This window comes from Salvelinus alpinus, chromosome 39, assembly GCF_045679555.1.
Source record: "Salvelinus alpinus chromosome 39, SLU_Salpinus.1, whole genome shotgun sequence".
NCBI lineage: Eukaryota > Metazoa > Chordata > Actinopteri > Salmoniformes > Salmonidae > Salvelinus > Salvelinus alpinus.
In genome coordinates, this window is record NC_092124.1 from 8459644 (window position 1) to 8481931 (window position 22288).

The following is a 22288-nucleotide window of genomic DNA, read 5'->3' on the forward strand; positions in this document are numbered from 1 at the left end:
TTTTGGTTTCTTACTGGGGAACGTAACAAAATGGGGGCTCGTCCAAGATGCCCAGAAGAATGGTAGTCGCTCTAATTTTCTACTCTGAAGCTCTGCTTTGCCCAGATATTAGGGTGTTCAAAATACACTTTTGTGGTATAGTTTCTATCACTGAAATCCACCCTGAGGGCTTCGAAGATTGGTGGAATGATTTTGAAAAGTTGCATAAACACAGGTAATAAAAAAAGCCATCGACTTTAAGTTGGAAGCATTTATGGAAAAACCTACGTGGAACGAAGAAGAACCTGCTCGTCATTGCAAAGCATTATGACATCAAAGTTGCACATGACGATTCAAAAACAGTATTCAAAGAGTCGATACTGCTTTGGTGGAGGAGGAAGAAAAGTGTCTTACGGGTGGTAGAGTACACCCAATAGATGTGCGACTGCGAGAGGTAGAACTAAAGGCAAAAAGGAAACTGAAACTAGAGCTAAAGCACAAGGAAAGAGAACGTGCAGCCGGACAACAAGAACAGGAACGTGTGCATGCCATTCGATTAAGAGAGATGGATCTGGAAGCACTCCGAATCCAGTCAGGCCATCCTGCACCCTCAACAGAGTTTGATCTTGGTCGGAACAGTCGACTTGTACCGCCTTTCAACGAAAAGGCGAGTAAAAAACTGGACCTGAAAATGGACCTGAAATACACTATATATACGAAAGTCTGTGGACACCCATTCAAATTAGTGTATCCGGCTATTATAGCCACACCCCTTGCTGAAGGGTGTATAAAATCGAGCACACGGCCATGCAATCTCCATAGACAAATATTGACAGTAGAATGGCCTTACTGAAGAGCTCAGTGACTTTCTGCCCTGCTAGAGCTGCCCCGGTCAACTGTAAGTGCTATTATTGTCTAGTCTAGGACCAACAATGGCTCAGCCGTGAAGAGGTAGGGCACACAAGCTCACAGAATGGGACTGCAGAGTGCTGAAGCTTATAGTGTGTAAAGATCGCCTGTCCTCGGTTGCAACACTTACTACCGAGTTCCAAACTTCCATTGGAAGCTTCATGAAATTGGATTCCAAGGCCGAGCAACCGCACATAACCCTAAGATCATCATGCTCAATGCCAAGCACTGGCTGGAGTTTTGTAATGCTCGCCGCCATTGGACTCTGGAGCAGTGGAAACGTATTCTCTGGAGTGATATTGCACGCTTCACCATCTGGCAGTCCGATGAACGAATCTGGGTTTGATGGATGCCAGGAGAAGGCTACCTGCCCCAATGCATAATGCCAACTGTAAAGTTTGGCGGAGGAGGAATAATGTTCTGGGGTTGTTTTTCATGGTTCGTGCTAGGCCCCTTTGTTCCAGTGAAGGGAAATCTTAACGCTACAGCATACAATGACATTCTAGACGATTCTGTGCTTCCAACTTTGTGGCAACAGTTTGGGGAAGGCCCTTTCCTGTTTCAGCATGACAATGCTCCCGTGCACAAAGCAATGCCCATGATTTTGGAATGAGATGTTTGATGAGCAGGTGTCCACATACTTTTGGTAATGCAGTGTATTTGGTCACTGCTCCTCCTAAGTGTTCTTGTGGGAAAATTTTAGAAAGTGCCGCCGCTTTATCTCTTGACCAGAGCTCAGATTAGGACACTGTTAAAAATGCTATCCTTCAGGCTTATGAGTTGATCTCTGAGGCACGACAACAGTTCCGTAAATGACAAAATACAGAATCACAAAGCCATGTTGAATTCGCAATCAATCAGTCAATCAAATGTATTTATAAAGCCCTTTTTACATCAGCGATGTCACAAAGTGCTGTACAGAAACCCAGCCTAAAACCCCAAACAGCAAGCAATGCAGATGTAGAAGCATGGTGGCTAGGAAAAACTCCCTAGAAAGGCTGGGAACAAGCATGTCTTTTTGATCGGTGGTTTGGTTCTCAAGAGGTCGAAGGAATTAAAGACACTCATCAAGCACTGCAGCAGTAATGAAAGTATGAAGTGCTTCAATGGGCCTGCGTTGTTGTTATTATTAGTGGCTTGGGTCTTTTTTAATTGAGAAATATTTAACTTTTTCTGTTCATCGGAGTGACAACATGAATTTGTGCATGAGGCACAAATAATGCAGTGCGACTCGAATTTTGCCATCAGCTTTTTTTGGTCAGTGGAGGAAGGGGAGAGCGGAGGGATGTCAGCCCAGTAAAATAAAAATCTAATTATTTAAATGTATGCTTCACAAGTAATACAACAACGGATCTATTACCGGTGTGATCATATAGCCCACCTCAAATTTTGAAATATAATTTTTTTAAATGGCACGAACAACAATGCATTGGCAGGGCAATTCAAGCAAAGTCAATATGCAGTGATAATGTATTGGGCTTATAGCTTACAGCACAAACCTCATTGCTACAGTACTGTTTTTAATTGGTTAATGTTGCATAAGCAATGTGTCTATTTCACAATAATCTATGATACTGAGTTCATTTCATGAGCTGAAATAAAAGATCCCAGAAATGTTCCATGTGCACAAAAAGCTTATTTCTCTTAAAAATGCTGCACACATTTGTTTAAATCAAAGCATTTATCCTTTGTCAAGATAATCAACCCACTTGACAGGTGTGGCTGATTAAACACCATGATCATTACACAGGTGCACCCTGTGCTGGGGACAATAAAAGGCCACTCTAAAATGTGATTTTTTTTCACACAACTGTAATGTGTGCACTGGGAGTCGGGAAGCAAGTTCAGGGAGAGCATAATTTAATAAACAAATGAACAAAAGAGACACAAACAACGCACAGACATGACACTGGAACAGAAACAATGACGCCTGGGGAAGGAATGAAAGGGAGTGACATATATTGGGAAGGTAATCAGGGAAGTGATGGAGTCCAGGTGAATCTGACGACGCGCAAGTGCGCCTAATGATGGTGAAAGGTGTGCGCCATAACGAGCAGCCTGGTGACCTAGAGGCCGGAGAGGGAGCACACATGACAACAACACAACGCCACAGATGTCTTAAGTTTTGAATGAGCATGCAATTGGCATACAGACTGCAGGAATGTCCACCAAAGCTGTTGCCAGATAATTGAATGTTCATTTCTCTAACATAAGCCGCCTCCAACGTCAGTCTTGACCAGACTGCAGTTCGGCGTCGTGCTCACCTTCGATGGTCACTGGCACGCTGGAGAATTGAGCTCTTTACGGATGAATCCCGCTTTCAACTGTACCGGGCAGATGACAGATATGGCATCGTGTGGGCGAGCAGGTTGTTGATGTCAACGTTGTGAACAGAGTGCCCCATGGTGGCGGTGGGGTTGTGGATGGAATTTAAATTCACAGAGATGCCGTGACGAGATTCTGAGGCCCATTGTCGTGCTATTCATCCGCCTCCATCACCTCATGTTTCATGCATGATAATGCACAGCCCCATGTTGCAAGGATCTGTACACAATTTCTTGAAGCTGAAAATGTCCCAGTTCTTCCATGACCTGTATACTCACCAGACATGTCATCCATTGATCATGTTTGGTATGCTCTGGATCGACGTGTACGACAGCGTGTTCCAGTTCCCGGCGATATCCAGCAACTTCCCACAGCCATTGAAGAGGAGTGGGACAACATTCCACAGGCCACAACAGCCTGATGAACTCTATGTGAAGGAGATGTGTTGCACTGCATGGGGCAAATCATGGTTACACCAGATACTGACTGGTTTTCTGGTCCATGCCCCTACCTTTTTTAAAGGTGTCTGTGACCAACAGTATTCCCATTCATGTGAAATCCATAGATTAGGGCCTAATGCATTTATTTAAATTGACTGATTTCCTTATATGAACTGTAACTCAGTAAAATCTTTGAAATTGTTGCATATTGCATTTATATTTTTGTTCAGTGTAAATATAAGTGTTGATATTAGTTGGCAGGGGTCTCTACTTCAACATTATTGTGTTTGGATGTATTTCTAATACCTTTTAAGACGGTTTCCGGAAGCTGTTGTCTCAGACCCCTTTTCCATTTGATTGACCAGAAATTAAAGGCTTCACTTATTTCACATTTTTAGGATGGAAAATGGTTTAAAAATGTATATGCCTTGATAAAAAAATAAATATATATAGACTCTTATCTTTCATTCGACACCCAATTTGACATGCTCCTATGAACTTCACATGTTGTTGCTCATGGATCCTTTTAGATGGAAATGTCCATATGTTGTTTCAAGCTGGGTGAATGACAAACTGATAACGGTTGCATCCTTGGCCCGAACGCAGTGGGCTCTCCTCGTCACGCGCCTCAGGGATTGACCTGTGTCGTGCAGGACGCCACTCAAAGGAGTGATCAATGGGGTAGCATTGAGTGTAATATTTCCTGGTGTTTCTGATGTGTGCCGTTTGGTGAGTCGTGGACCTGTTGCCAATGGTGAGACCGAATACCCTGTCTGTCTTGTTGAGCTTTGGCACAGAGTTTCTACCTGATAAGGTCAGGTTAGGCTCTCACAGAATAGCAAATATAACCTATGTTCTGAAACCCTACTGTGCTTCAGTTGCCAAGGATTTGGTGCAGTGTGTAGGAGGGAGATCCTGAAATGTGCAGGAGGGCATACCCAAGCAGGATTTTTTTCTTGTTGAATATATCAATATATTTAAGTATATAGAAGTATGTCTGTGATAAATATACTTTCACATATTTAAAATATATAACATATCTAAATCAGATGTATTTTTTGTACTTAAGTATATTCTTAGTATATTAGAGAAATAGCAAAACAAATATATTTTGAATACAGCTAGACACCAAACGCGCCTCAAACAACTATTATGCGTAATTATATTAAAGAACCCCATTAATTTCAGTATCAATTGTAGTTTTAGTAATCATATTAAAGTTACTCTTTCTGTTTAATGCATTGGATTTTGCAATCACATGAAAACTGTTTCCACACCATAACAGAGAGAGATACAAAATGTTATGAGGTTACCGTACACAATCCAAGATCTCCTTAAAAAAAGATGTCTGACAACAATATCCAGGAATTTCACCGAATCAATGTCAATGTGTAATTCAATTGATAAATGCTTAGTATATGATATAATAACAAACAACTGTATCATAAATGTAAGGAAAGAAAGGTGGTGTTTTATATCACACAATTTTTGCCGAAACTGTGAAGACTCCAAGCATGAAAAAAGGTTTAAACGTAAGTTTTGATTCAACTCATGAATTCAATTGAATGTATCTATATTCCCCCTTTATATCTTAATGTATCCACATAAAAAAAAATGCAAATGTTTATTAATGACTTGGTACCCTAGTTTTAGGAAAGATCCATATACAGTGAGTGTACAAAACATTAGGAACACCTGCTCTATCAAATCAAATGTTATTTGTCACATGCTCCGAATACAACAGGTATTCTTACAGTGAAATGCTTACTTACAGGCCCTTAACCAACAATTCAGTTTTAAGAAAATACCCCCCAAAAAGTAAGAGATAAGAATAACAAATAATTAGTAGTAAAAAACAATAGCAGGGCTATATACAGGGGGTACCGGAACAGAGTCAATGTGCGGGGCACCGGTGTCGAGGTAAATGAGGTAATATGTACATGTAGATAGAGTTATTAAACTCCTCTGACACCACCTGGTATAGAGGTCCTGGATGTCAGGAAGCTTGGCCCCAGTGATGTACTGGGCCGTACGCACTACCCTCTGCCTTGCGGTCGGAGGCCGAGCAGTTACCATACCAGGCAGTGATGCAACCTGTCAGAATGCTCTCGATGGTGCAGCTGTAAAACCTTTTGAGGATCTGAGGACCTATGCCAAATCTTTTCAGTCTCCTGAGGGGGAATAGGTTTTGTTGTGCCCTCTTCACGACTATCTTGGTGTGCTTGGACCATGTTAGTTTGTTGGTGATGTGGAGGCCAAGGAACTTGAAGCTCTCAACCTGCTCCACTACGGTAGTATACTTAGACAGAAAAACAATGCATTTAAAATGTGTGTTAAGTGTAATGATAGTAAAGATAGTACTAGATATACGAGAAAAGTACATCTCGTATTTGTAGTATATTATCTGAATTTGTAGCATATTTAAGTATACTTCAGTATACTTGTAATATATAAAATATACTTTTTCTCTCACTTGGATAGTCAGAGGGAGTGTAAAGTTGGGATAGAGAAAGCACTGTGTGTGGGGGTGCCCATGCAGCTGGGTATCCGAAGTGCCCTGTGAGAGAGAGACAGGTTGAGATTGCCAGAGTTTGAGTGGGGAAGAAAGTGTCCTGTGCTGAGGCAGTGACGAGAGTAGCGGTTAGCCCAAGGGTGAGGGATTCGACTGGGAGCCCCTCAGTGAGTAGGCCTGAAGAGAGATCCAGAGAGGATGAGTTTAATAAGGTAGGGTGTCTTGCGTTTATTGCTATGATGGTGCTTGAATCAATTTGCAGTGGAAATTAAGAATGGACATTTGTCCAAACAAATGGAAAAATAAGCTAAATTGATGTGGGAAAGGAAAAGGCTAGGGTTGATAATTCCCCATTGTATCTTGGTAGGAGTCTGTTTTCTGGAACTATGTACACCCAACTCGGTAAACCCATTGAAGATATCCAAAGTGGTTAAGTTAAATCAGAGCAGGGCACTTTTTAAAGGAGTCATTTCTGGAGTTGCATAATAAGTTGATATTGATATGCTAAAGTACATTTCTGGAGTGGTTGATGTACGCTGGATGAATAGTGTGGTTAATGGCAAGAAGGAGAAGAGTTCGTCTCTCCTTGTGTTTTGTTTTTATGTGGAGTCCCTCCCGACCCGAGTGCAGCTGGGATATGTATATTATCCTGTCAGAGCCTTTATATCCAGGCCTTTGCAGTGTAACAGATGTAAAATGTTTGGACATGCAGAAAGTGTCTGCAGGCGGAAGGAGCCGAGATGTGGGACGTGTGGGGGAAACCACTTTGATGGAGACTGTATAGCAGAAGAAAATTACAGAGGAATAAAGTATTGTAACTGTGGTGGAGAACATGAGGCGATATCCTTGGAATGCCCATATAGGGTGAAAGAGATGGAGGTGGCCAAAATCAGGGAATTCAGTCTGTCTCCTATGCGGAGGCGGTAGAAAGGGTAGAAAAAGTAGAATGTCCGATGTTATCAGGTAGGCCTCTGCAGGCTGCAGAGTTGGCCTCCCACCAGCAGGATCCAGGTATGCTGTATGTAAAGAAGGTGGACATTGTTGTTTTTATAGCAATGGTGATCAATGGCACAGCTAATGTGGAGAGAAAGTCAAGGAAGATGGGCATTATTGTGGATGCGGCAGAGTGGTTTGACGTTTGAAGAACTGAAGGAGAGAGAGATAATATCAAAAAGTATCTCTCACCGTGTGCAGTTTCCTTTTTTCACCCCTGTACAGTTGGTGGCGGTAATACACCATCAATATTGGATGCCAACCGCCGTTAAACCCCACCTAAGAAGAAGAAGTAAACGGAAGTGAACCACAGTGACCATGAACCATTTCTTAGACGTTTATTAACACCCTGGATTTCAAAATATGAGTAGTCATAACTGCACAGCATCACATTCTCACCCCATATAGAGTATAATTCGTGTTGGAGACGACTTAGTCGATAGAAGGTATCTAGGTAACGCTAGCTACTAACGTTCGCTAACAATGGCTAACTGTATGGTGTTTCACACTCAAATAGCCTCCATCATGGAGGTGCTAGCGAATGCAGCCGTTGCAGAGATCTGTAAACTCGTTGATGACGACTATGCAGTGTTTCGTTTGGAAATAACTCAAAGCCAGAAAGAAAACAGGACATTGCGGAGAAAACTACTGGAACTGAAGATGGCACGGGAGCGCGCTGAGAGGACAATGCCAGAACGCGTCCTCACCATTCGACCCAGTAGTGTTAAGATCCTCGACCGATACAGAGGAATGGCAAGAGGTACATTTTGCAGAAGGCCGAGGATGCGCGGCCTGTCGCACCGTTCCCCTCTGGACATCTGTTCAGATGTGTTACCCAGAATTTGGTCTTGGTCAGTTATTGAATAGTATGCAATAATTCCCCTGATTACTTAGCTATATTGGCGCAAAAACACTCATATTCTAACCAGATTATTAATTTACTGAATTTCCTATTATTTACTCAATGAAAACAATGTAACACATGGAACATAATACATCTATCAATAAACAGTATTTCAAGAAGTTATGAGAAATGTTACCTTAGTGTACAATATACAGTTGAGCATTGACAGTACCTAACCTATCCACCTCTTTTCGCCCAATCACTCTCTCAGGTGAAGGACATCGCACTGGAGGCTACAGAAGCTTTGTTAAGCCAGTGGGACACAATACATGGAGAGATGACCAACCAATCACTGATGATGATGGGAGTGGAACCTCAACCCAGCACATTATCATGATAGAGGTTAGTGTAATAGTATTACATCAAAATTACAATACATCCAATGTTGCCAATTTATTTCAGAAAGGCTTCCCTCAGCTATTCATTTGCTTACATGTACATCCTCATTTATCTGCCATAGGGAAGATTGTGAGACTTCCCTATGACATTGTTATCCAATAACCTCCTCTCTTCTTTGTCAGTCTGCAGATGCAGAGGCTGCAGGTCCTGTGGTCAAGCTGGAGCGGTCTGAAGGAGAGGAGGACCCACGGCACAGCACAGACATCCAGACTGGAGTGGCTGTAACCACGGAGGACCCCACCACCGCCCCAGTGCAGCCCAGGACCCAACGCAGCATCACGGAGGTCAGTGGAACGCCAAACGCCGCACTCAAGTCAGAGACAGTCACCGAGACTTTAACGGGGCTGGGGCGACTGGGCTGTCCTCCTGCACCCCACTCAGAGTATTTACTTTACGCTAACCCGAGGACAGTTTTATCCAATCGGGACTCAGGTGATGCATTACAGACTCACAATGATCCGTCCTGTTCATACGCTACAGAGACACTGATGATATCTGGTGACATGCCTGTGGGCTTAGATCCACAGATTAATCCAATGAGAGGGGACTGGAACCGTTACAGTAGTAGTGTAAACTCTGAAAGGCACCTAGATAAGAAAGGGGAAGGTCTTGTCGTAGATGAGGTTATTGTGAAAGTTGAGCGCAACTCTCCTCAGACATGGAATGCAGACGAGACTCACTCAAGAGAAGGACACTCGCTGGACAACACCAGTGACTTCTTAGATTTCAGGGAAAGCTTGGAGACAAATCGAAATGTTGCGACCCACTCCCCTTTACATGCGTTCAGAGATTGCGATCCAGTGTCCACGTCGATGGAGCCTTCTGATTCACATGGCCGCGTCCTTTTTGATCAGGTATTGAACTCAAAGGACAGGACTAGAGCCCAGGCTCAGAGAGGGGACTCTACATCGTGCAATAGTAAAGAGAAACGGTTCCTCTGCATGTTCTGTAACAAAGGCTTCAGCTGCCCCCATAATGTGGAGATCCACCAGAGGGTCCACACCGGAGTGAAACCCTACAGCTGTACGCAGTGTCACATGCGCTTCGCCCAGGCTGGCAACCTGAAGAGGCACCAGAGGGTCCACACAGGGGTGAAACCCTTCAGCTGTACACAGTGTCACATGCGCTTCGCCGAGGCTGGTGACCTGAAGAGGCATCAGAGCGTCCACACAGGGGAGAAACCCTACAGCTGCCCCCAGTGTGAGAAGAGGTTCTCTCGCCAGCACCAGCTGAAGATGCACCTGAAGGTCCACACGGGAGAAACGCTGTTTGCCTGTATGCACTGCGGGAAGAGGTTCTCAGAGAGGAGCTACCTCAGAATACACCAGCAGAAAAATCATTCCAATCTATAACATCGAAAGAAACCATTTAATGCGATAGCTTCTGACATTTAGATCAAGCCCTGCATTAAAGGCAAATTGATACATTGTCATTGTTATCAGCAGAAAAGATCCACAGGTGCATTTGGAAGAACGAGTAACAGATTTCAGTGTTGAATATTCCTGGGTAGAATTTTGCATCCAGGCATTGTGTGTTATATAAGCCTAAAGTCTGTTACATATTATGTTTGTACTGTGTAGGATATATGTTTACAAATGCCTGGATTACTTCCATTCACCTACTGAATTTTTTCCCAAGACACTTTTAATGATAAAATAAATGCAGTTCAACAAGTTAATGCTGATATTTAGTTGGGGCATGTGTATATGTGGTTTTCATATGGTGTATTTAAAACGTGTTTATGTTTAATAAACACAAAATGGGACTTTTATTGAGATTCTCTTTAATATTCATCACATATGATCTCAACCTATTCTGCATACACACAACAGTGCTTTATAACCAATATACACTTACTAAATATTTCTACTAGGGCCATCGTTTAACGTGTGACATGTTTATCGCTGTACAGTTTTTGGATGCCGTTAATTGCGTTTCCATATCTTCACCACATGGAACCTTTTTAAGCGTGTGTTTCCGCACCGGCGCTTTTAAATGCAGAACACAACAGGGAACACAGCTACAGTCAATGCTTACACCTTTGCATAGCTGAAGACTGTGTGCCTCTAGCCAAAATTATGTGAAAGTTATACCCAATAGTACTGGAGCTATTGTTTTTCTTTCAGACGCGGATTGGTTTTAAACTACTCGCAAGCTGCTGTTTTTTGATTTGATAACAAACACCATTGGTTAGCTAACTGGTCATGTTACCTAGCAACCTGATAACTTGACCACTGACTAGGCTATGCACATTTGGATGGCACAGGAAGAACTGAAAAGGAATAGGCTCCTCAAAAATATGCTTCAAAGTTAGGCTGCATATGCAAGAGTGGGGTGTGTATGAATGTGTGAGAGCGAGGATGTGCGTTTCAAGTTTCACGTTTTTATTGTCATGTGCACTAGTCCAGTGAAATGCCATTCTTTCTCTTTCCCAAGCAGTCATCAATATCATAGTCAATAGTGTGGGAGTAAGTGGGAGGGAGACTGCGTAGGACTATGAGTGTAAAGGTATCTGAACAGTACAGATGGTTACAATGCTTTCATCAGTTTAAAAGCTCTTTGTTCTTTGTATCCAAAGAGACAGTTCTTTTTACCTAGAATGCTTTAACAGTACTTAAAATGGTGTGTGTAAGAGAAAGAGAGAGTGTGTGTGTGTGTGTCTGTACTGTGTACAAGTGTTACACTTCAAGAACATTGATAAGAGGGAGTAGGTCTACACAAACATTGGGAGCACTAATAGCTGTAGCTATGTTAGGGACTTTTGTGTTGTTTATGGTGAAAATGCTATTAAAAGATTCTGATGTAGATCATTTTGTGTTTCCGTCCCTTACGATCAAAGCATCGTATGCCTGTACATCAATGCACTACTTTTTAAATGGAAAAGTCTTTCTTTGGGGGACAAATTTTAGCACATTTAAAAATGTTGACTAATACGATTTACTAATGCCATTAACTTATTGATTATTGTTATCGTTTGACAGCCCTAATACCTAATACCTACACATACCCACACACTAACAAACACCTACTGTACACGTCAAAATAGTTTAGTCAGGTTTATCTGACTTCTATTTACCCACAACATCATATTTATGTCCACCATGATGGGTTTAAAAACAATAAAGTCATTCTGTAACTACAGTATAGGACTCAAACGTAGTGGGGATGGATAACTCCATGCTGAAAGTGTGTTTATTATCTGTGTGTGTACGTACCTGAGGGAGTGTATGTCTGTGTAATCTGTATCACCTCTCTCTTCCAGGAGGAGGAGGGTCCAGATGTGCTGCTGGTGAAGGAGGAGGGTCTGGGGAACCCTGAGGGGACCATGGTCATGGAGGACAACCAGACTACACCTCCTCCTGAACCCAAAGAGGAACCAGCTGAGCTGTACAGGACCACACACAGTCTCACGGAGGTGAGCCCACTGTGAACTGGGTTGTTCCACTAAATGAGTGTCTTTAAAAAAATATTTTAAGTTGAAATTGTCCATCAATATTACATTTTAAAAGCCTGTTATGGGCCCTCCAGAGTGGCACAGCTGTCTAAGGCATTACATCGCAGTGTTGAGGCGTCACTACAGCATGGGGTTCGAGGAAGCATGACTTTTGGCAAACTCCAAGCAGGCTGCCATGTGCCTTTTACTGAGGAGTGGCCACTCTACAATAAAGGCCTGATTGGTGGAGTGCTGCAGAGATGGTTGTCCTTCTGAAAGGTTGTGGTATTGTGTGTAGATTGATGAGGGAATAAAAAAATAAAAAGGATTTTAAAATAAGGCTGTAACGTAGCAAAATGTGGAAAAAGTAAAGGGGTTTGAATACTTTCCGGATGTATTGTTATTGGAAAGATCCTAGATCAGTACTCCTACTCTGAGACTTTTTGTGGATACGGCCCCGGTCTTGGTTCATGTCATCTTAAAGGTCTGTTCTGCCACTTTTCAATCTCATAATCAGAATTTCTAGCACCAAATCAGTGTCTACATATGTGAAAACAAGACCGTTTCTATGATCTGTGGTTATAAAGATAAGGTCCTAAAAAAACGCTTCTCTGTGACATCTCTGGGTAGGATTGAAAGTAAAAAAACATTCATTTTCAAAACCTGCACCGAGTTTCTAGCCCAAGGGAGGGTATTTTCTTGCTCCCCACATCACTTCGAATCTTAGTGTTTGAAAATCACTTTTTTTTTATGTCATTGGGTAGAATGTTATGTTATATTTTTTTCTACTAAACTTTAGAAATGTGCCGTTTCCATGGTCAAGCAGCTGCACACAAGCCTAAGATCCCCATGCGCAATGCCGAGCATCGGCTGGAGTGGTGTAAAACTCGCCGCCATTAGACTCTGGAGCAGTGGAAACGCGTTCTCTGGAGTGATGAATCACGCTTCACCATCTGGCAGTCCGACGGACGAATCTAGGTTTGGCGGATGCCAGGAGAACTCTACCCGTCCCAATGCATAATGCCAACTGTTAAGTTTGGTGGAGGAGGAATAATGGTCTGGGGCTGTTTTTCATTGTTCGGGCTAGGCCCCTTAGTTCCAGTGAAGGGAAATCTTAACGCTACAGCGAAACAGACACCCGGCCAGTCCCAGATCCCCGTCATTCACTGGAGAAGAAAACTGAGATTTAGCGGAAAAAGATCAGGTTGCCTTGTGAGGATCAGGCGACGAGTGGCTAATCTGCCTTTGCCTTCCGTCCTGCTAGCTAACGTTCAATCGCTGGAAAATAAATGGGACGAACTGAAAGCACATATATCCTACCAACGGGAAAAACTGTAATATCTGATGTTTCACCGAGTCGTGGCTGAACGACGACATTAAGAACATAAAGCTGGCTATACACTCATCGGCAGGATAGAACAGCAGCCTCTGGTAAGACAAGGCGCGGGGGCCTATGCAAATATGTAAACAACAGCTGTTGCACGATATCTAAGGAAGTCTCGAGGTTTTGCTCTCAAGAGGTAGAGTATCTCATGATAAGCTGTAGACCACACTATCTACCTAGAGAGTTTATCTGTATTTTTTGTAGCTGTCTACATACCACCACAGACCGATGCTGGCACTAAAACAGCACTCAATGAGCTGTATACCACCATAAGCAAACAGGAAAACACTCATCCAGAGGCGGCGCTCCTAGTGGCGAGGATTTTAATGCAGGGAAACTTAAATCAGTTTTACCTAATTTCTATCAGCATGTCAAATGTGCAACCAAAGGGAAACATTTTTGACTACCTTTACTCCACACGCGTACAAAGCTCTCCCTCGCCCTCCATTTGGCAAATATACCATAATTCTATCCTACTGATTCCTGCTTACAGGCAAAAATTCAAGCAGGAAGCACCAGTGACTCTGTCTATAAAAAAGTGGTCAGATGAAGCAGATGCTAAACTACAGGACTGTTTTTCTAGCACAGACTGGAATATGTTCCGGGATTCTTCCGATGGCATTGAGTAGTACACTACAAAAGTCACTGGCTTTATCAATAAGTGCATTGAGGATGTTGTCCCCACAGTGACTGTACGTACATACCCCAACCAGAAGCCATGGATTACAGGCAACAGTTTCACTGAGCTAAAGGGTAGAGCTGCCGCTTTCAAGGAGCGGGACTCTAACCCGGAGGCTTATAAGAAATCCCGCTATGCCTTCAGACGAACCATCAAAAAGGAAAAGCTTCAATACAGGACTAAGATCGAATCGTACTACACCGGCTCCGATGCTCGTCGGATGTGGCAGGGCTTGCAAACTATTACAGACTACAAAGGGAAGCACAGCCGAGAGCTTCCCAGTGACACGAGCCTACCAGACAAGCTAAATATGCTCGCTTCGAGGCAAGTAACACTGAAATATGCATGAGAGCATCAGCTGTTCCGGACGACTGTGTGATCACGCTCTCCGCAGCCAATGTGAGTAAGACCTTTTAAACAGGTCAACATTCACAAGGTCGCAGGGCCAGACGGATTACCAGAACGTGTACTCCGAGCATGCGCTGACCAACTGGCAAGTGTCTTCACTGACATTTTCAACCTCTCCCTGTCTGAGTCTGTAATACCAACATGTTTTAAGCAGACCACCATAGTCCCTGTGCCCAAGAACACTAAGGTAACCTGCATAAATGACTACCGACCCGTAGCACTCACGTCTGTAGCCATGAAGTGCTTTGAAAGGCTGGTCATGGCTCACATCAACACCATTATCCCAGAAACACTAGACCCACTCCAATTTGCATACTACACCAACAGGTCCACATACTCCACACCTGGACAAAAGGAACACCTATGTGAGAATGCTATTTATTGACTACAGCTCAGCGTTCAACACCATAGTGCCCTCAAAACTCATCACTAAGCTAAAGACCCTGGGACTAAACACCTCCCTCTGCAACTGGATCCTGGACTTCCTGGCGGGCCGCCCCCAGATGGTAAGGGTAGGTAACAACACATCCGCCACGCTGATCCTCAACACGGGGGCCCCTCAGAGGGGCGTGCTCTGTCCCCTCCTGTACTCCCTGTTCACTCATGACTGCACGGCCAAGCACGACTCCAGCACCATCATTAAGTTTGCTGATGACACAACAGTGGTAGGCCTGATCACCAACAACGATGAGACAGCCTATAGGGAGGTCAGAGACCTGACAATGTGGTGCAAGGACAACAACCTCTCCCCAACGTGATCAAGACAAAGGAGATGATTGTGGACTACAGGAAAAGGAGGACGGAGCACGCCCCCATTCTCATTGACAGGGCTGTAGTGGAGCAGGTTGAGAGCTTCAAGTTCCTTGGCATCCACATCACCAACAAACTAACATGGTCCAAGCACACAAGACAGTCGTGAAGAGGGTACGACAAAACCTATTCCCCCTTTTGCATGGGTCCTCAGATCCTCAAAAGGTTTTACAGCTGCACCATTGAGAGCATCCTGACGGGTTGCATCACTGCCTGGTATGGCAACTGCTCGGCCTCCGACCGCAAGGCACTACAGAGGGTAGTGCGTACGGCCCAGTACATCACCGGGGCCAAGCTTCTTGCCATCCAGGACCTGTATACCAGGCGGTGTCAGAGGAAGGCTCTAAAAATTGGATTTTCTACGCTGCTGTAACTCTCTGTAATTATCTATGCATAGTCACTTTAATAACTATCTACATGTACATCTACATTACCTCGACACCGTTGCCCCCGCACATTGACTCTGTACCGGTACCCTCGTGTATATAGCCCCGCTATTGTTATTTACTGCTGCTCTAATTATTTGTTGTTCTAATCTCTTACTTTTTTGTAGGTATTTTGTTAAAACTGCATTGTTGGTTGTGCTTGTACGTAAGCATTTCACTGTAAGGTGTACACCTGTTGTATTTGGCGCATGTGACAAATACAATTTTATTTTGATTTGACAATGACATTCTAGAAGATTCTGTGCTTCCACCTTTGTGAAAACAGTTTGGGGAAGGCCTTTTCCTGTTTCAGCATGACAATGCCCCCATGCACAAAGTGAGGTCCAGACAGAAGTGGTTTGTCGAGATCGACGTGGAAGACCTTGACAGGCCTGCACAGAGCCCTGACCTCAACCTCATCTAACACCTTTGGGAGGAATTGGAACGCCGACTGCGAGCCAGGCCTAATCACCCAACATCAGTGCCCAACCTCACTAATGCTCTTGTGGCTGAATGGAAGCAAGTCCCCACAGCTAGTGGAAAGCCTTCCCATAAGAATGGAGGCTGTTATAGCAGCAAAGGGGGGGACTAACTCCATATTAATACCCATGATTTTGGAAAGAGATGTTCTACGAGCAGGTGTCTTAATACTTTTAGTGTATGTTGACACTGGTATTGTATTGGAGATAATGAAAGTGAGGTTGAAAAGTGGTGGAGTTGCCCTTTAAGTGTGAGACCATGCCTTTGAAATATCAAACCATTAGAGAGTGTCAAGTAATCAAATCAACCAATATGTTTGCATAGTACTCATGGTAATCCCTCATTGCCAAAACAGAAGATGTTCCATAGCAGGGTGCTCATATCAGATTTCTTGATCCAACATCCTCTCACTCTGTATCTCTTACAGTCAGTAGACATGGAGGATGGGAAGCCTGATCTGCTGCTGATCAAAGAGGAGACAATAGAGGACAGACCAGAGAGCATTGACCTGCTGAGTGCACTAAAGATTGGGGAGCAAGGTAAGGGAGACATGCATATTTACATTTAGTCATTTAGCAGACACTCTTATCCAGAGCAATTAGGGTTAAGTACAGATTTTTCATCTAGACGGCTCAGGATTCGAACCAGCAACCTTTCTGTTACTGGCCCAATGCTCTTAACCGCTAGGCTACCTGCCTACATACAGTAATAGATCTTCATTGGGAATAGTGATGCGCCTGGCTATTTTCTTATCTTCTATATTTTCTTCATTCATTAAATCAATAGAACTTATGTTTACAAGTAAAAACAGACATAATCTATGAACTTGACCAGGTAATTGACAAAAAAAACATATGTAGAGTTCTCTGCCATGTTTTTAAAGTCTATTTTCTAATCTCTTCCTGCAGGTGGTTGGCTGGAGGCTAACAGAGGAGACTGGACAACAATTTTGGATACCCAGACCGGTGAAGCCAAGAGCCCAGGGGACAATATCACTGAGCAGGGCAGGACCAGAAGCGACATAGTGGAGGTCAGTGGATGGGACAGCATCCTCAACTCTGGGCTGGGGAACAACACTGTTAACCAGAAACTGACAGTCGAACACAGAACAACAACCGAACTTAGTCTCCATGACAACAGGGCGAGGTGTAGATTTGGTCCACGGGGACTGGGAGGTATCCATATGCGGCAGGAGAGAACAGAAACAAACTCTGCTAACGATGCTCCGTCCTGCTCCTATAGTTGTGATTCAGAGAGACTGATGGCGCCTCAGGTTAACCCCCTAACAGGTGCTGCCTTCAGCCTGCCTTCGATAGGATCTATCAACTGGAATATGGACCCTGCGACAACACAGACACTTCCTGGCCCTCCTCACACTCTCCTAATGTTAAACCAGACCTCAGACAAAGCCAGTGCTTCAACACTAAATGGCTACACAAGCCCATTGCCAAATGACAGTAGTAGTGATGCTATCAGTAGATCCGGTGGCAAAGAGAAGCGCTTTCCGTGTTCATTCTGTGGGAAAGCCTTCAGTTTCTGCAAACAGGTGATCCACCAGAGGGTGCACACGGGGGAGAAACCATTCGGCTGCCACCTGTGCCAGGCCAGTTTTTCACAATCGTCCAGCCTGAACAGGCACCAGAGAGTCCACACGGGGGAGAAATCCTACAGCTGCCCCCAGTGTGAGAAGAAGTTCTCCCGCCAGCACCAGCTGAAGATGCACCTCAAGGTCCACACGGGAGAAAGGCCATTCGCCTGTACTCACTGCGGGAAGAGGTTCTCGGAGAGGAGATACCTCAAGATGCACCAGCAGAAAAAACATTCCACTATTACATAGAAAGTAACCATTCCACTCGATTCTGACGTTTAGATCAAACCCTGCATTAAAGGTAGATGCAGCAAGATGGCATAGATACATCCAGTAAACAGCAGTTGTGGGTCAATCGTTGAAGTGCAAGGCCCATACATTGTGTGATATATAAGGCATGTAGTACAATATTGTGTTACAGCCTGAATTTAAAATGTATTTCATATATATTTTTTGTCACTCGCCTACACAATACCCCGTAATGTCAAAGTGGAATTATGTTTTTCAAAGGTTTTACAAATGAAAAGCTGAAATGTCTTGAGTCAATAAGTATTCAACCCCTTTGTTATGGCAAGCCTAAATAAATTCAGAAGTACAAATGTGCTTAACAAGCCACATAATAAGTTGCATGGGCACTGTGTGCAATAATAGTGTTTAACTTGATTTGTGAATGACTGCCTCATCGCTGTACCCCACACATACAATTATCTGTAAGGTCCCTTAGTCAAGCAGTGAATTTCAGACACAGATTAAACCACAAAGACAAGGGAGGTTTTTCAATGACTCACAAAGAAGTGCCCCTATTGGTAGATGGGTAAAAATAAAAAGCAGAATTTGAATATCCCTTTCATTACACTTTGGATGGTGTGCCAATACATCCAGTCACTACAAAGATACAGGCGACCTTCCTAACTCAGTTGCTGGAGAGGAAGGAAACCACTCAGGGATTTCACCATGAGGCCAATGGTGACTTTAAAATGTTTACAGAGTTCAATGGCTGTGATAGAACACTGACACAACAACATTGTAGTTCACAATACTAACCTAATTGACAGAGTGAAAAGAAGGAAGCCTGTACAGAATAAACATGCACTTAAGTAATACTGCAAGAAATGTGGCAAAGCAATTCACTTTTTGTCCTGAATACCAGTGGTGGAAAAAGTACCCAATTGTCATACTTGAATAAGCTATAGATACCTTAATGGAAAGTTACTCAAGTAAAATACTACTTGAGTAAAAGTATTTGGTTCTAAATATACTTAACTATCAAAAGTAAAAGTGTAAATTATTTAAAATCCTTATATTAAGCAAAGCAGGCGGCACCATTTTACGAATAGCCAGGGGCATACTCCAACACTCAGACATAATTTACAAACGATGCATTTGTGTTCAGTGAGTCTGCTAGATCAGAGGCAGTAGGGATGACCATGTATTATCTTGATAAGTGCGTGAATTGGACCATCTTCATGACCTGCTCAGCATTTAAAATGTAACGAGTACTTTTGGGTGTCAAGGAAAATGTAGGGAGTAAAAAGTACATTATTTTCTTTACGAATGTTGTAAAGTAAAAGTTGTCAAAAATATAAATAGTAAAGTACAAATACCCCCCAAAACTACTTAAGTAGTACTTCAAACTATTTCTACTTAAGTACTTCAAATCAAATTTTATTTGTCACATACACATGGTTAGCAGATGTTAATGTGAGTGTAGCGAAATGCTTTACGCTACCGCTGAATACAAAGTGTTATGTTTGGGGTCATGGAGTGGCTCCGTAAGAAGCATCTCAAGGTCCTGGAGTGGCCTAGCCAGTCTCCAGACCTGAACCAAATGATTGATGTATTATAATAATTGATTATGCTTATGTTGTATTAATAGAAGGGGAGGGCTATAAGACCCCTCCCCCACTACATTATTAGGGTCCTGGACTACAGATTAGCTATATATATATATATATATATATATATATATATATATATATATTGGGGAGAAGAAGTATTTGATACACTGCCGATTTTGCAGGTTTTCCTACTTACAAAGCATGTAGAGGTCTGTAATTTTTATCATAGGTACACTTCAACTGTCTTCAACTGTCTTTATAATAGGTACACTTCAACAAAAATCCAGAAAATCACATTGTATGATTTTTAAGTAATTAATTTGCATTTTATTGCATGACATAAGTATTTGATCACCTACCAACCAGTAAGAATTCCAGCTCTCACAGACCTGTTCGTTTTTCTTTAAGAAGCCCTCCTGTTCTATAATAAATAAAATAAAAAGTCATTTGAATTAAAGGTTGAACATATTTGTTAGTGACACTTTCTTACCATAGAAAATGTACAACACTTAGTATACCAGTAAAATTATTACAAGGAAGTTCTGTAGAGATTTTCATAGAAAATTACTTTGTGATGCTATCACCAGGGGGCATTGGTGTATAACATATTACTGTTACGCTACACCCTTAAGATATAATATTAGGAATTGAAGTCTATCATGCGGTTGTCTCTGTGAGGCCCGTGTGTGAAATATATTTGAGTTGAACCATTTACTATAGCCGGGATTAAGTGAAAGTAGAATTAGGATTACTGTTGTTTAACACATACTGAAAGGAGGTAGAGAATAATTTATATAGGCATATGTCTATATATTACACCCACTTTAGGATAACCCTATAGAAATTGGGGAAACACATTACACGCAGACTATCTAAATAAAAAGCCGGAGAACCATGGCACAGTCAAACCAGAATGAGGAGATGGGAGCAATGAAGCCTGTCACACCTGTTGAATATATGCAAAATAAGTTTCCCGCTGTGGAATTTACATTCACTTTTAAGAAATGGCATGTCTGTACAGAGATGGCAGGAGAAAACAGATATCCAATGGATGGTTCATTCAACAAGACTAGGTTGGATTTAGTCAAGGAGATAATTTAGACAAGAAAAATGATCAAGAAGAAGAAAAGTACTCTTGTATCAGAAACTGTGATAGGAATGATGATGCTGGAAGGACAGATCTTCATGAACAAGGCTACCGTTACCAAACTAAAGCTGGAGAGAACAATAGAGTGAGGGAGGAAAGAAATGAGGCAGAACAGGAGTACTCCCCACCGCCCGCGCCATATGAAAATCAACCCAAAGGACCCCCGGGTGACTATACACAGATCTACCCTCTCATACCACTGACAGAAGAAAATGGAGAAGCAACCACAATTATCCGCTAGGGGACTCTGATGAAGGAGGTGGATGACACAACAGCAGCAACAAGCGTCATGAGAACAAAAGTTCCTGGAGGGAGATTCCCTCGACACCCCAACTCACTCCACAAAAAGGAACAGACTGGAAGACCCTAGACATATGGCCACCTGTAGAAAACAAACAAACTACTAAAGAAGTAAAAGAAAAGTACAAAGTGTTACCATCCATGGGTGACCTATTCAGAGACCAGAGAGAAAGGGAAGAAAGAGAGAAGGAAGACTGGAAAATAATAAGTTATATACATTACGAAAAGAGAAGAGAAAGTTGAAAGAAGATCTGTAGGTGCTAATTGCTGATAAGATTAAAGAGACAATGGACACAGATGATGTGGACGAAAGTAAAAAGCTAAAAGAGGAGGTGGGCCCGCCAGAGCCCCTCGTGACTGGAACAACACTCAAGGCTGGACCTGTGGGCAGTTGGGGCATGTGAGTTCGCAGTGTGGGGGAAATGAAAGAGGAAGAGGTTACAACGGGGGCAGAATCAACAATGAAGGCGCCCGACTCCCCTGCTCCAGTGTCTCCAGTATGAATTCAATGATGGAAGAGCCAATGGTTACTCTTAATGTTAATGGATATGACCTACCATTTCTAATAGACACTAGAGCTCACTGTTCCTGTTTAGGCAAACCTGGACAAGTTGTTGGGGCTTCCCTGAGCAAATCATCAGTAACAATAACAGGGACATCGGGACAGCCCAGGAATGTGTACTGGACAAAGACTTATTTGATGAACCTCTGCTTGACTCTGACATGGTGCTGTTCGTTGATGGTTCTGCTTATATAGATCAAAGCACAGGGATGAAACATGTAGGATTTGCTGTAGTAGATGTGATGGGTGATATTGAGGTTATACCAGAACATTTATCAGTGCAGCAGGCAGATTTATTAGCTCTGACCACAGCTTGTGAATTAGGGGAAGGGAAGGCCCTTACTGTCTACTCAGCATATGCTATTGGGGTTTGTTTGTCCTGGTGTGGGGTTTGGAGAGCAGGAGGGTTTACTTATACCACAGGCACATCGATTAAAAACAGACCTTATGTTGAACAGTTGATTGAAACTATGTGAAAACCTAACAAATTGGCTATTGTTAAGGTTGAGGCACACACAGGTAGGAGTGATTATGCTAGTATTGGTAACAGCATAGCTAATGAGGCGGCCAAATTGGCTTCTTCCCGTTGTCACACACATGCATTCTATTTTTAGTCGTTTGTGTCATCTGAAACTACTGATCTTGAGAAACAGCAGCAGGCTGATATTCTCAATCACCATGTGAGGAGAGAGAGAGGGTGAGCTCTCTGTCCTAGGTCTGGCTTATGCCTACATCTTTTGTCTCGCATGCCCTGTTTACCATCAACCATGATC

General features: G+C 42.9%; 1 protein-coding gene across 1 annotated transcript; it reads left to right on the forward strand.

Annotated features, from left to right (window-relative positions):
- Nucleotides 1-7422: 7422 nt before the first annotated feature.
- LOC139566771 (uncharacterized) lies at nt 7423-21970 on the forward strand. The gene is made up of 6 exons (XM_071388069.1): nt 7423-7918; nt 8274-8404; nt 8584-8745; nt 11724-11876; nt 16508-16619; nt 16989-21970. The coding sequence occupies exons 1-6, from the start codon at nt 7642-7644 to the stop codon at nt 17915-17917; spliced, it is 1764 nt and encodes a 587-aa protein (XP_071244170.1). The 5' UTR covers nt 7423-7641; the 3' UTR covers nt 17918-21970.
- Nucleotides 21971-22288: the final 318 nt, after the last annotated feature.

Bases quoted from the DNA above. Each gene is read 5' to 3' on its own strand.
- LOC139566771 (XM_071388069.1), top strand. From the start codon at position 7,642: ATGGCTAACTGTATGGTGTTTCACACTCAAATAGCCTCCATCATGGAG. The intron at 7,919-8,273 runs GTACATTTTGCA...TCACTCTCTCAG, and splicing joins ATACAGAGGAATGGCAAGAG to GTGAAGGACATCGCACTGGA. The intron at 8,405-8,583 runs GTTAGTGTAATA...CTTCTTTGTCAG, and splicing joins AGCACATTATCATGATAGAG to TCTGCAGATGCAGAGGCTGC.